The 13,611-nt window shown below is 41.8% G+C and overlaps 1 protein-coding gene across 5 annotated transcripts in view; it reads right to left on the bottom strand.

Moving 5' to 3' along the window:
* Positions 1 to 13,611, bottom strand: part of LOC103066369 (CXXC-type zinc finger protein 1) — a 34,110-nt gene continuing 20,499 nt past the window's right edge. For all 5 annotated transcript variants that reach the window (XM_007427793.4, XM_007427792.4, XM_025166410.2 and 2 more), the window contains 5 exons: positions 10,385 to 10,434; positions 2,225 to 2,321; positions 1,550 to 1,702; positions 1,139 to 1,289; positions 1 to 572 (listed from right to left, as the gene is read on the bottom strand). In XM_007427793.4, the coding sequence (XP_007427855.2) occupies positions 1,143 to 1,289; positions 1,550 to 1,702; positions 2,225 to 2,321; positions 10,385 to 10,434 (447 nt within the window). In that variant the 3' untranslated portion in view covers positions 1 to 572; positions 1,139 to 1,142. The remainder of the gene's footprint in view (positions 573 to 1,138; positions 1,290 to 1,549; positions 1,703 to 2,224; positions 2,322 to 10,384; positions 10,435 to 13,611) is intronic.

Below are 13,611 nucleotides of genomic sequence, written 5' to 3'. Positions count from 1 at the left end.
TCAAAGAAAAAGAATATTTCTGGGTATTTTATTAGTTTCTTTTTCACTTCCAGGCAGTAGCACACACAATAGGTTAATACATCTGCACATGGCTGCCTCTGTTGCTCTGATTTAACAGCCATAATCGCTACTTCCCAGGTTCCCAACAGAAGCTACAGAGAAGGGCAATGGGAACCCACTGTCCATAAAGGTGTTTGCTGCAAATCCGGCTTCAGAGGCAGGGACCAACCCAAGCCAGTAGGAGCCAAAGCTTTATTTTCAAGGTGGGGAAGGGCAGGGAGAGAAAAAAGGAAGACCCATCACTACATTCCTTTCCCCAAGACCCTACTGTCAGGCTTCCACCTTACAACTGCAATAATGTAAAAAATAATACAAAAGGACTATTCACAGCAAGGCTATAGTACTGACACAGAGATTAGGGTCAAGGGAAACTAGATTCTACAGAAGTGATGGGGAGGGTGGGCTAACACCAGCAGTTTTAATGAAAAAAGAGCTTAAGAAAAATAATTTAAAAAGATTCTGGTTCAGTTGGCACTGAATCATGAAGGCCTCATCAGCAATCAAGAAAGCACCTGCAGAAAAAAGAAATGAATATCAAGGTAAGAAACACAGTTCAGGATTTTGGGTTCACATGTTGCAGAAGTCATAGTTTTAACTATGGTTTGTTAAATAAACCATAATTGGCTGGATACTGGATACTATGAACCAAAAGTAGAAGCCACATTATGGCTTGCCATAATATGTGAGCTCAGTCTGTAACTTTTCACCTAGCTGAACCAGGGATTACAGCTGATGTACTCTATATCTTATTTCGTAAGTCCATTTTCAGTGCCCTAAAAAGTTGGCATGAATCAGTTCTTGGGGCCCAGATTTGTGGCAATGGCTGATCAGATCAGAAATCATATACACTATCCCCAAAATAGACATTGCATACTATATATTCCAGACCCCTCCCAGTGGCACAAGGAATTGTAGGACAAATATACATATATACCTCCCCCCCCATTTCAAGGAGGTGTGCAGACATGACCTAGATCTTCTTTGCCCAGACTCCTTAAAAATTCCTTAAGAACTTGGATGTGCATAATCAACCTTTCCCAACCAAAAGCCAGGATTCGTACCAGGCCAATTAACTCACCAGCTCAACGATCAGTGGTTGTGCGTAAATCTGTGGTCAGTGGATCGTGCTGGATTGTCTGATGTAGCATGAGGGCAAGCAGCCCAGCCCGGTTAGTCATAGCCATCCGTACATTTCGCTCCTGCTCAAACAGCTCATCCAGCTTATACCACTGCCAATGAATAAGGGGTAAAGGCATCCTAGATTACCATCACCATTCTTACATCAACCCCAAGACAACCATTTCCCCAACCATTCTATATATAGAAGGTCCCCTGTTCACTCCTCAACATTTCCAGGTTGATCTGGAAGTAACTCTAGCCTGAAAAGCCGCAGAGTGGCTGCCACCCATGTGAAAAGTTCTGGACTAGAGAGACTAACAGGCTGATTTAACAAAAGGTTAAGCCTGTTCCTAAAAGTTCCTGAACGTACCACTCGCACTCGCTCCAAGTCCACCTCAGCCCGGCGCAATTTCTCCCAGCAGTAATGTCGATTGCATTTCCGTTTGGGCACCCGGCAGAATTCTCCTGTGAGCTCAAACACATCTTTTACCATGGGGCAACCACACACCTCATCTGCTGAAACCTATGAGAAAGTCACAGTCAAGATTCAGCAGGATCAAACAAGAGTTATGTGCACTCTGACCAAGTATTGCCCCACCCAAAGACATTCCAAATGCAGCAAAGAAAAGTACAATTCTAACAGTCCTGATGATTCAGATTTGATCATTTACATAACTTATCCTGGAAAGTAAAGCCTTCCTAATCTGGAGAAGTATTACTCCACCATGCCTCCAGTTAAGGGTTCACAGATACTGCCAGAATCTTAATAAAATACAGTTGTACAGGTACAAGTGTGTGTGTGTGTGTGTGTGTGTGTACACACACTTGTATAAAGTATAAAATACTTAAATACTAAGTATTAAAAACTTATCTTTATTCTGAAATGAAATTCAATTAAATGCTTTATATGGTACTCTACACTTTTCCTGCACTGTTACCAAATCACTGAACTCGCTTTACATAATTTTCTACTGAATTCTGACCAATGGCTAACTCCCACAAAGATCTACACCAGCCCCTCAAAGGAATGCAACTCTATTCTTACTTTTGGGTCACGGGAATGCTCTGGGCACAGGACTTGCAAGCGTTTGCAGTATGTCTTGCTTTGTGGGTTGTAGACATCACAGAAAAGACGAGTAGCTCTGGGAGGAAAAAACACCCATGCATAATTTTACACACCTCCAACACATCTCACTTGCTATTTTTTTTCCTAAGCTAAAAAGCCTGCAAAGATGTAACCTTCCCTCATGGCAGAGCTGCTTCAGCCCCTTGTTAATTTCAGTGGTTGGAAGCATTTCAAATGTAATTGTGCTAGAGATTTGTGTAAATGCATCATAAGATTAAGAAATTTGTTGCCTATTTCTTTCCTAATGATCCCAAACATGAGATTTGCCCCTTTTTTAAAAAAATAACTACAAGTTGTGTAGATTTTTCTCACTGAGTTACCTAACATACCCCCAACGCGCATCTCCTAGTCTTTTGAGGATTTACTTTACAGAAACCATATTCAGCAAACTTATGTTTGCTGGATAATTTTACCTTTAAAAATACTTTTTACCAGTTTAACCCTACACATAAATTCAATTATCCCTCTTGGTTCCTTGTTTAAACACATGGTGTTCACTAAGCACTTTCTAATTCTACCTAAAGAATTATCTCTTGGGCATCTTATGACTTTTGTTAGAACAGTAATTTCAACTTGAGGCAACTTAAGACTTCTGGGAGTCACAGTATAGTACAATGTTTCTCAACCTTTGCCACTTTGAAGATGTGTGGACTTCAACTCCCAGAATTGGCTGGGGAATTCTGGCTGGGGAATTGTGGGAGTTGAAGTCCACACTTCTTCAAAGTGGCAAAGGTTGAGAAACACTGGTTTACTACCTCAGATCCCTCTCCTGAAATATCATAGAATGACAGGGTTGGAAAGGACCTCAGAAGTCTTCTAGTCCAACCACTTGCTCAGGGTTGGAATTCCCAGACAAACCCAGACAGTTGGCTGTCCAAATTTTGTTGGAAAACCTCCCGTGATGGAGAACCCATAACTCCAGCAGGTAGGTTGTTTCACTGCTTACTAGCTCCCACAGTCAGAAAATTATTCTTTAGCTCAAGTTTAGATCTCTCTCTATAAAGTTTCCACTCAGTTCTTGTCCTACCTTTGGCTACTATCTTCGTCTCTGTGGCAGCTCTTCAGGTATAGAAAGACAGCTATCATAACTCCTCTTAGCCTTCTCTTGTTTAGACTAAACATACCCAGTCCTTTTAATCGTTCTTCATAATCCGTGGTCTACCAGCACACCCAGGCTTTTCTACAAGTACTGCTGCTAAGCTAGGTACCTATTTTGTACTGGTACATTTGTGCATCTGATTTTTTCCTATCTGTGCAGAACCTTATTTTTCTCACCACTGAACTGTATTTTGTGGGGAAAGTTCAAACACTCCCTGGATATCTAGCACTCAAATCACCTACCTAGCCCATTTTTTTCCAACAGAAGCGAATATGTGTAGCTCAGGGTTGAACTGTGGAGTCCTTGGGGTTCTCTGAGCTTGGTTGTTTTCTTGCAAATGTTTCATTACCCGGCTAGGTAACATCTGCAGTGCTAGAATGGGACGGGGTTTGCTCTCTGTTTATATACAGTGGCATGCCCTGCCAGTGTTTTAGCACTGAAGATGTTACCTAGCCGTGTAATAAAACGTTTGCAAGAAAACAACCAAGCTCAGAGAACCCCAAGGACTCCACCATTTTTCTCCTCTTACCTATCCAACCATCCATACCTTTCCTCTCCAGATATATTGGCAACCTTGCTTCCTTGCCTTATTGCTACATCATGCTTTTTAAACTGAGGCTGATATCTGCCATTACTAGAATTCATCTGTAGTCTCTATTATACAGTGTATAATAGAATTCATCTGTATACAGTGTATAATAGAGTAAAACTACAGAATAAGAACAAAAAGAAAGATAAGAAACAGAAAATGCCTCGCATTTGGTCCATGTCCCCCTCGCCTCATAATATTCTTATTGCACAGGAAGATTTAATCTTGGCAAGGCGGTGCTTGATGTAACCTGATATTATGCCATGTAGGGCTTCATAGGTCAACTCTAGCACTTTCAATTGGGCCCAGACACCTTCTTGTAACTAGTGCAGCAATTTTAGTAGTGGTATTAATCTACTGTGATGGGATTGTCTCATCAACAGTCTAGCCATCACATTTTGGATCAGGTTCTGGATCATATGCAAAGATTGTCCCAAAAAGAGTGTGTTACAATAATCCAATTGAGTGATGATCAAAGTATGCATTATTGTTGTCAAAGTAACCTGCTCCAGGTAGGATCATAATTGGCACACCAGCCAAAGCTGCGCAAAGACACACGATCACACACATATAACAGCAGCCTCCACCTGCTGTTTAAGCAGTAGCTACAAGTCCAGGAGAAACCCCAGATCACAAACAACTTCCTTCGAGGGAGTGTCACCTATCCAGAGTAAGCACCACGGCTGGAGTCCCCGAATGCTGAACAAAAAGGAACTAAGTCTTGCAATAATTCAGCCTAAGCTTATATTGTCTTATCCAGACCCTAACAATCTCCAGACACCAGTCCAAGCTTTCCACAGAATCCCTGGTCTGACCTGGGGTAGCAATGTACAACTGAATGTCATCAGCACAATGACACCTCACCCCAAACTGCCAGATAACCTCTCCTAATGGTATCATAAAGTTGTTAAATAATGTGGTGGACAGCACTGAACCCTGTGGTACTCTGTATTGTAGCGCTGCCTACCCCCCTTGATTACAGACTAGAATCACCCACTCAAGCAGGAGCAGAACCACTGAAGCTTAGTGCCCCGACTCCCAGCCTTTGCAGGTAGTCCAGCAGGATTCTAGGGCCACCCAAAAGGTCTAACAGTACCAGGAGGTGTGCATTCCCCCCATCAAGGTCCAAACAAAAGTCCTCCACCAGGGCAAAGAATGTGGTTTCCATCCATTCCTTCTGAATCCTCACTAGCAGCAATCTGAGACAGTCCATTTCTTCTAGCACCCTCTAGCTGAGCTATCATCACCTTTTCAATAATCTTTGAGATTGGTCAAAAATCATCAAAAACAACTGAGTAAAGGGAGGGCTTCTTTCAGAGAGGGTGCACAACTCCATCTTTTAAAATGGAGGGCATGACCTTCTTTTCAAAGAAACATTGATAACTTCCCTGATCCAGCTAAACATACCCCACTTAGCCACCTGAAGGAGTTAGGAAGGACATGGATAAAGCCCACAGATGGTAGAGCTCATATCACGAAACATTCTATCAACTTCCTGGGGCTCAATAAGCTCAAATGAATCCCAAATAACAACACAGCTTTGCTCATCACAATGGATTCATCCAACTGGCATCCTACCCAGAGTAAATACAAGGGAGTATATTCTCCTAAAACCTCACAAAACCATCTAGAAAGTCTTATCATAGAATCAGAAGGAACCTTGGAGGTCTTCTAGTCCAGTCTTTCTCAACCTTTTTTCACCCATGGTCCCCTTCTGACCTTGTTTTTCTCCTGGGGCCTCCCTGCCAGGTCCCATTACTGGTGAAAAAGATTGCCACTTACACACTTGGCTTGTAAATAGAACATATGCCTTTATTTAGAATAAAGACAGTATTTGCAGTATAATACACTTTGCTTTCCTGTAGCTCCTCAGCACATGTTGTGGCCCCCGTTACATATTTTTCACCGGTGGCCCCCTTGAAATATCCTAGGGCTCCCAGGAGGCCATATGGCCTCTGGCTGAGAACTGCTATTCTACTCCAACCACCTGCCCAGTGTAGGAATCCTCATATCATCCTAGACAAATGGCTGTCCAATCTTTTCTTGAAAACCTCCAGTGATAAGCCTTTATTTAATTATGTTATTCATTTAAGATGTATATGACTGCCCATCTTGTCAAACACAACTTTGGGCAGCTCACAACAATAATAAAACCAAAGACAATAAAAACAATACAGACAGAAAAAACACGAAAAAGAGATGCCTAACCCATCATACCCAATACATCAATCTATACAATCCTTGGGCTCCAACTTTACCCTATCCCAGGGCCTGGGGGCAAAGCCAGCCCTTTACAGCTTTCTGGAAGGCTAAGAGGACAGAGGCCTGCTGGATCCCAGGGGGAAGGGTATTCCACAAGGCAGAGGCTGCTATGGAAAAGGCATACTTCCTAGGTCCAGCTAGATGGCAATACTTAAGGAACGGGACCTGGAGCATGCCTACCCTATTTAGCCTAGTGGAGCAGGCAGATACCCTCAGGGAGAGGCAGCCCCACAAATAACCTGGCCTGTGCCATGTAGGGGTTTAAAGGTAATAACCAACACCTTGAATTGCACCTGGCAAGAAATCAGGAGCCAGTGCAGCTCACACAGCAGCAGTGTAACATGGGCAAACCGAGGGGTGCCCAGCACTGCACAAGCTGTCACATTCTGGACCAGCTGTAACTTCTGGGTGGTCTTCAAGGACAGCCCCATGTAGAGCACATTGCATTAGTCCAGCTGGAAAGTGATCAAGGCATAACAGTCCATGAGCAAAGCCTCTTGATCCAGGAATGGGTACAACTGGCACACAAGACATATTTGTGCAAAGCCCCCCCCCCCCCAGCCACAGCTGCCACCTGCTCCTTGAGCAGGAGCTTCAAGTCCAGCAGGACCCCCAAACTGTGCACCAACTCTGGGGAAGTACTACTCTATCAAGAGTCAAAGACAACACCTCACCAGACCCAGGAGTTCCAAAAACCCAACTCTGTCTTGCTAGGGCTAAGTCAGAGCCAGTTCCTCTCCATCCAGACTCTCACAGCCTGCAGGACTGGGTCAGCATTAAAATGGCATCACCTGCTTGGCCAGTGGTGGAGATGTTTAACTGGGTATCTTCAACATTGTGATGATACTGCACCCTGTGCCATCCAATGACCTCACCCAGTGGTTTCATGTAGATGTTAAAGAAAAGTGTTGAGAGACCTGAGCCACCCCACGTTGCAGGGAATTAGGGCTAGACTTCTTCCCCCACCAACACTAACTGGAACTGGCCATGGAGAAAAGAGGAGAATCATTGCAAAGCAGTGCCTCCCACTCCCAATCCCCAACGCTGGTCCAGAAGGATACCACGGTTGATGGTATCAAAATTTGCTGAGAGCCAGGAGGACCAGGACAGTGCACCACCTCCATTTCAAGCCTTCCAGAGGTCATCTAAAAATGTGTCTTATCCTTCCTATCCTTCCCTAAAAGACTCTGGATAATTCTGAACAGGACTGTTGGGCAGGAATCTGCAGACACAATAATTACATAGGAAGACTGATACTTTGCCACTCTTATTGCCACTGTGTAGACTTGAAGATGAACTCTTACTAATGCTCAGAATTGGCCACCAAATTGTCAGGAAAATCCCCAGGGACTCTCTGGAAACTATCAGGAACCCTCACGTGCAGGGGGTGAATCATTGAAAGGGCTCACTGCCAAAAAAGGGTCCAGGTTGACTGTGAAGCATAGTTTGACAAGGAAGTGACCACAGCAAAGGACAGACATCAGTATCTTCCATCTCCAGATCACATCTCATCTGCTCTCAAGTAAAGACCAGATCTAGCATATGCCCACTCATGTATGGACAGGTCTATGGTTATATGCTAGAAAAAAATAAGCTATACTTCTTTTTTATATTCAGTCAGACCATTGGCCCACCTAGCTCATAACTGCTGGTCATATGCTATCTAATAAAGATTCTCTAGGGTTCTAGATAAGAGTCTTTCCAGTTGTATTATGCAAATCATTTTAACTGGACACATGGAGCCTGGGACTTCATGTATACAAAACAAGCATTCTATCCTTGAGCTAAGATCCCTTCCACTTTTGAAATAAATTGATACAATATCTTATCTCTGAGAAAAAGAGACTGCAAAATATTTTCCTAGGTTCTGAAGACAACATTAGCTCTCACTGAAAAGCTGTAATACTTCAAACAGACTCTAGACAGAAACTCATACAACCACCAGTGGTTTTCCATGTATCTTACATAAACAAAATCAAAACCAGAGAGAAGTGTAGGCTAGCCTTCTACACAGAAAGAGTTTAAAACGGTATTTATTGGATGAAGGAGCATTTGTGGAAACCCTACCTACATTATGAAATGGTACATCTTTCCACAAGTTTATTAACTCAGTGAGAGTTATATCTTACCACTACCCATTACAGAATCCTTAGGAAAGAAGAATTATCTTCATGGCCCCATCAATAAAATCCAAATCTACCCATTCCCTTTCAAGCAAAATGTCTTAGGGTTGAAACCACAGCCATTCTCTCTATCACATGTAGACATCAAAACAGACATCAAGCCCAAAATTATATTATAGGCATGCTTCTTCTTGCATTAATCCCAGCTGAAAACATGGCATTCTAGCACTGGTTTCATTCATACCACTTTGTGAATGATTTTTGTAATAGATTTACAAATTTTTAAGCAATCATATGTCTTTGGTACCTTCTGCTAACACATCTTTTCTCCCTATATAATATTGTTTGAATTAACTTACATGTATTCCTGCTGAAATAATGCTTCATACATCTAATACGTACACTTTGATCCACAAAAGCTTATGCCATAAAACATGCAAGGTGACTGTATACTGTAGTGTTTTTGTATAACCACTACACCACTGGATTTTCTTTAAGAATTATTTATACCTCTTTCTCTACTCCACCCTAGTTTTTTCCCTTTTGTACTTCCCTAAAAAGCTTCTTTAAAATAAAAGAGAAAGGATAGTCGAAATGCACTTGGTGCTACCTATTTAATGCATTAGTCACTGGGATTTATTTCTTTCCTGGATATATGCAACTCCAGGCATTGCTTTAGGAACAGAAATGAAGTAACAAATTCCAAACAAGTGAAAAACACAGGTGAACATGAGCCTAGGGATTTTAGAAAGATTTTCTTCTTAACTTGTTGTTCCCCTAATAAACAATCTCAAACACAAATATATACACAGACAAGACCCTTATAAACAATCTCACACACAAATAAATACACAGTCCCCATCATCCTTCCAGCTGAAGCAACAAAATTTAAAAAAAAAAAACAGAATGGCAATGCAGTAAGGGTGCACTGCACTGGGAAGGAGAAGAAGGAGGATAGGAAATATAATAGGATGGATATGAGGAAAGGGGAAAATGACCACCCTCATTACAAATAGTCATTTGAAGGGGAAAAAATTGTCTTTCTATCAGAGAAATATGGTATTTATCTGAAAGGAAGATGATCCTTAATATAAAAATTCCTATGCCTCCCCCAAAAGATTATTAGAAATAAAAATATAAACACAGGCAAAATCCTGTATAATAGGAAATCCTAGGTATGTGCATATAACATTTTTTCATATATGTGTGCATACATATAGCTGCCAGAAAGCATACTCCAACATAAAGTAATATTTATTGAATTAACAATTATTGGTTAAAATTAATTGGCTGTAAAATAAGATATCCCAGAAGTTATTTACAGGATAAGCTTCATAGCATTAATTCTGTCTGAATATAATTCTCACACATGCAAACCATTTTCCCACAGAAACACACAAACAAAATTATGCATGTTGCTCTCTATCCTTCCAAAAGAAACTGCCAAAAAAATCGAAGAAAACGCAATATGGAGTTGGGTTAAAAGGAAGAGGGGGCTGAACTAGGAAAGGGGGAAAGAAAAGGAAACTGGAAGTGGCTGAGAAAAGAGATAACTGGACAGGGTTGCAAAAAAAAGAGAGATCTTACTTAGGGGTTACAAAAAGAGTTAAATTTAACTAGGCAAGCAGAAGGCTGGCTAGCTAATCTCATCTTCAAAGGCATCCCAAGTACAGAAATATTCCGTGATGTGTACTTCCCACCAACTCAAATTGTATTTTTTATTCTTAACAATAATTCATTCTCATATTCTCAGTAATTGTATGACAAATTATTGTAGGGCGAGACACATGTTCTTACTTATTAATTTACAGGGAGAGAGGGAAGGAAGGAGAGGGAATTGCATGTTTTTCCCCCTGTCTATTCTTCCTAGGGAGGAGATGTCTTAACTTCAGGACCATCTTCTTTTCAGGAAAATAAAGTAGGGCTGAAAGAAATACCTCAAATGAGCCCTAGCAGAAAGAATCTGGGTGACCAGCCTTTGACAACAAAGAACCCAGATTTCTTACCCTTCAATACGTGTTGGATACATAGACCCAAAGGATGTCTGGCTCTCATACTGCAGAAGAGAGAAACAGTAAAGCACAGCTGTAAAGTCTCGATAGAACAAAAGCATCACTGTCATTACATGAGGAAACATTAGTCAATATTATGAATGTTAGTTCCTAACATGGAAGCTCAGAAGACTTCCTACCCCATTTAAAGTTTTGAAAAGTGTTGTAAGGGTTTTTTTAATTTCAAAAATAGAAGCACAGGTAAAGTTAACCAGAGCATCAGCCTTTAGTATCATCTTATTTGCAAGAATTCCTTCTGGTTCCATGTAAATTTCCTTAGGAATTCTTTAAAAAGAAAAATGAAAAGCAGTAGTCATTCCACCTTTGTTCAGAAATGTACCCACCTATCCCCCCCCCAAAAAAAGACAAAGGTAAGCTGGAGGTGACAGGGAATTTCCAAGTGGGAAAGGCTAAGGAGGAGACAGGGAGTAACCTCACCCAGTTTGCCATCTCATAAATGGAGATTTTTATTATTAGCCAAGTACACTGTAAGTGTTATTTTATCAACTGATAAGTCCCTGGGCCTCTGGTTTTCATTTTGCAAACTAAAACTTGCTCTTAAAATTAAAAATATGCCTAGCAGCCCAGAAAGAATGGGAAGCTCTGACCTAGCCGTTGAGAAAAGTAACTATATCCTCAGTTCCAGCTGCCTCTTAAATCACAACCTGCAGCATTCAAGATCATGAGAAATATTATGAGCTGGGCAGCAACAGCAACGCACATTATTAAAAGCATATAATGACATTTTAACAAGCATCAGAAACATTCATATTGGTTTACCAATGGTTAATTTAACCATTCTTTATGCAATCAAATTGCACAACACACTGAACTAAGAGCATGGGCTGCACAAATGGGCTGCACATCATACTAGCTTAAAATATAGTTGACTAGTTTGTTGTTTAGTGCATTGTGAAACCATGGCCACTGAGTTATGCTAACAATGCATTTTGTTCCAAACCACATAAATGCCTACCTGAGTACAAGAGGACATGCTTCTAAAGAAACATACAATGGATCAGATTATAAATGGGGGGCTGGTATAAACCATCATATTTCTCTGATTAGTTAAAAAACCAAGTAAAGAATGAAATGAGGGAAAAACACTGAAAAAGAAGGCAAAACTAACCAGGAATTAACAAAAACAATAATTATTTCTGTTTTCTATCTCACCTTTCTGCTTATAGGGTAGAAAGTAAAGGCATATATACTTCAACTTAAAGAGTGACTGTAATTTGCTTCTAGCTTGTTCAAAACACTGTTAAAAGAAATTATGACTACGTGATGTGTGAATTCAGTCTCTATTCCCTATCAGGTAAATAATACTACTTGGGGATATGAAGCCCTCTAGATGCTTTTAAAGAGAAATCCCAAAGTATGGCAGATTGGCTGGGGATAATGGGAACTGTAATCCAACACAACTAGAGGGCACAAGGATGTGAATGGCTGGCCTAGAAGATACCTTCAGTTTCTATGTTATAAAATCCAAGCCTGTTTTGCTTTTGTGTTCCCTGAAGTGAATAGAGAGTGCATTCTGGAACATGGCTGCCATGATCCTGCACCTATGCAGGAGGAAGGAGGGAAGAAAGATGCTAAGAAGATTCAGCTGTGCAGTGGGATGTGCCATTCTAGGATGATGATGATCATAATGGCAGCGGCAGCAGCTAAGGAGAGAGAGGGGAGACAAAGGGGCAGGAAGATTGGGGGCAGTCAGGCCAATGGAATATGTCACTGGGAACATTGAGGGGAGGCCTTTGGAATACAAGTAGTCCTCACTTAATGACCACTCATTCAGCGACTATTCAAAGTTATGACAGCACTGAATGAGGAGACTTACGATTGTTCTTTGCAGTTGCAGCCGTTGTAGCGTCCCCATGATTGTGTGATCACGATACAGATGTTTGGTAACCGGCTTGCAGTTACAACAGTCGCAGTGCCCCATGGTCATGTGATCACCATTTGCCACCTTCACTTGCACCTTCCAACAAGCAAAGTCAATGGAGAACCTGATAGGAGGTTGCAAATGATGATCATGTGATGTCGCACTTCACGACCATGCAGGATTCACTTAATGACAGCAACTGGAACTGCCACAACGGCCGTTGTAAGTCAGTGCAGTCACGTGACATTGCACATTATGACCGCGTCACTTAGTCATAGAGTTGCCAGTCCCAATTACTGTCATTAAGTGAGGACTACCTGTATGTCTTACAGGGCACTGGCAACACTGGTAGCAGCTGAGGGGAGGAGGAATATTGGAGGTGAGCAGGCCAATGGGGTATGCTGTGCTGAGCCATCAAAGACAACTCAGGGAGAGGAGGGAAAGCATTGAGAAGATTAGTGGGTAAGCAATTGGGACAGTCAGATACGCCCCAGTGGGATAGGCTGCACTATCAGTGGCAGCTGAGGGGAGGGAGAAAACAAGGGAAGGAAGGTGATGGGAAGATGGAGGGATGAGTGGGAGGTGGGATATACCATTCTAGGAACTGCCATGGCAACAGAAGGATTGATACACACTAACTATGACTTTCTCTCCCTCCTTCTCAGCCACCATTTGGCTTCTACCCCCCAATTTTTATTGTGTTTTGCTTTTATTCTTTGTATGACATTATTTTATATTATGGCTGTGATCTGACCAGAGTTCTGGTTTTAAGATGAGTGGCCATATAAATATTTTAAATAAATAAATTACATCTGACCTGAACGTCCCCATTTTGTTCTGCGCACAGATCATAGCATCTGCAATATGCATGCTTCACCACCTGAAAATGTTCCATGCATGGTGTGAGGGAGTGAAGTTAGGGTTGCTGTCTCTGCCTGGGAAAAGTAGCCCCAGCCAGCAGAAACACTTCTCAGCCCATTTCCCAAACTAAAACTTTACTCACAAGCATTCAAGCCGGCATTCCAGCTGCCTGTGATAACTGAGCCACACCCTGGCGTTTTCAAGGACGTGCTGACTTCCAGATAGCCTCACCCCCACCCAAGTTCTTAACTCAGAAACGCAAATGGTGGGGAGGGGTGTGTGTAAGAGGAAAGGTGATAAGCAAACGGCATACAGTTAGGGAAGTAGAGGTGACATCAGAAGATTGGCAGCTATTACAAGCAAGCAAGAGGACCATCATTCAACTGCCAGGACCACAAGTTATGGTGAGCAGCATATCCTGGTGGGAGTCCTGCCTGGA

The sequence above is a fragment of the Python bivittatus genome, unplaced genomic scaffold (assembly GCF_059951505.1).
Source record: "Python bivittatus isolate LINGU-HERP-01145 unplaced genomic scaffold, Pbiv_v1 ctg000220_np1212, whole genome shotgun sequence".
Lineage (NCBI taxonomy): Eukaryota > Metazoa > Chordata > Lepidosauria > Squamata > Pythonidae > Python > Python bivittatus.
The sequence above is the reverse complement of the archived record's forward strand: the minus strand, read 5'-3'. Positions and strand labels throughout refer to the sequence as shown.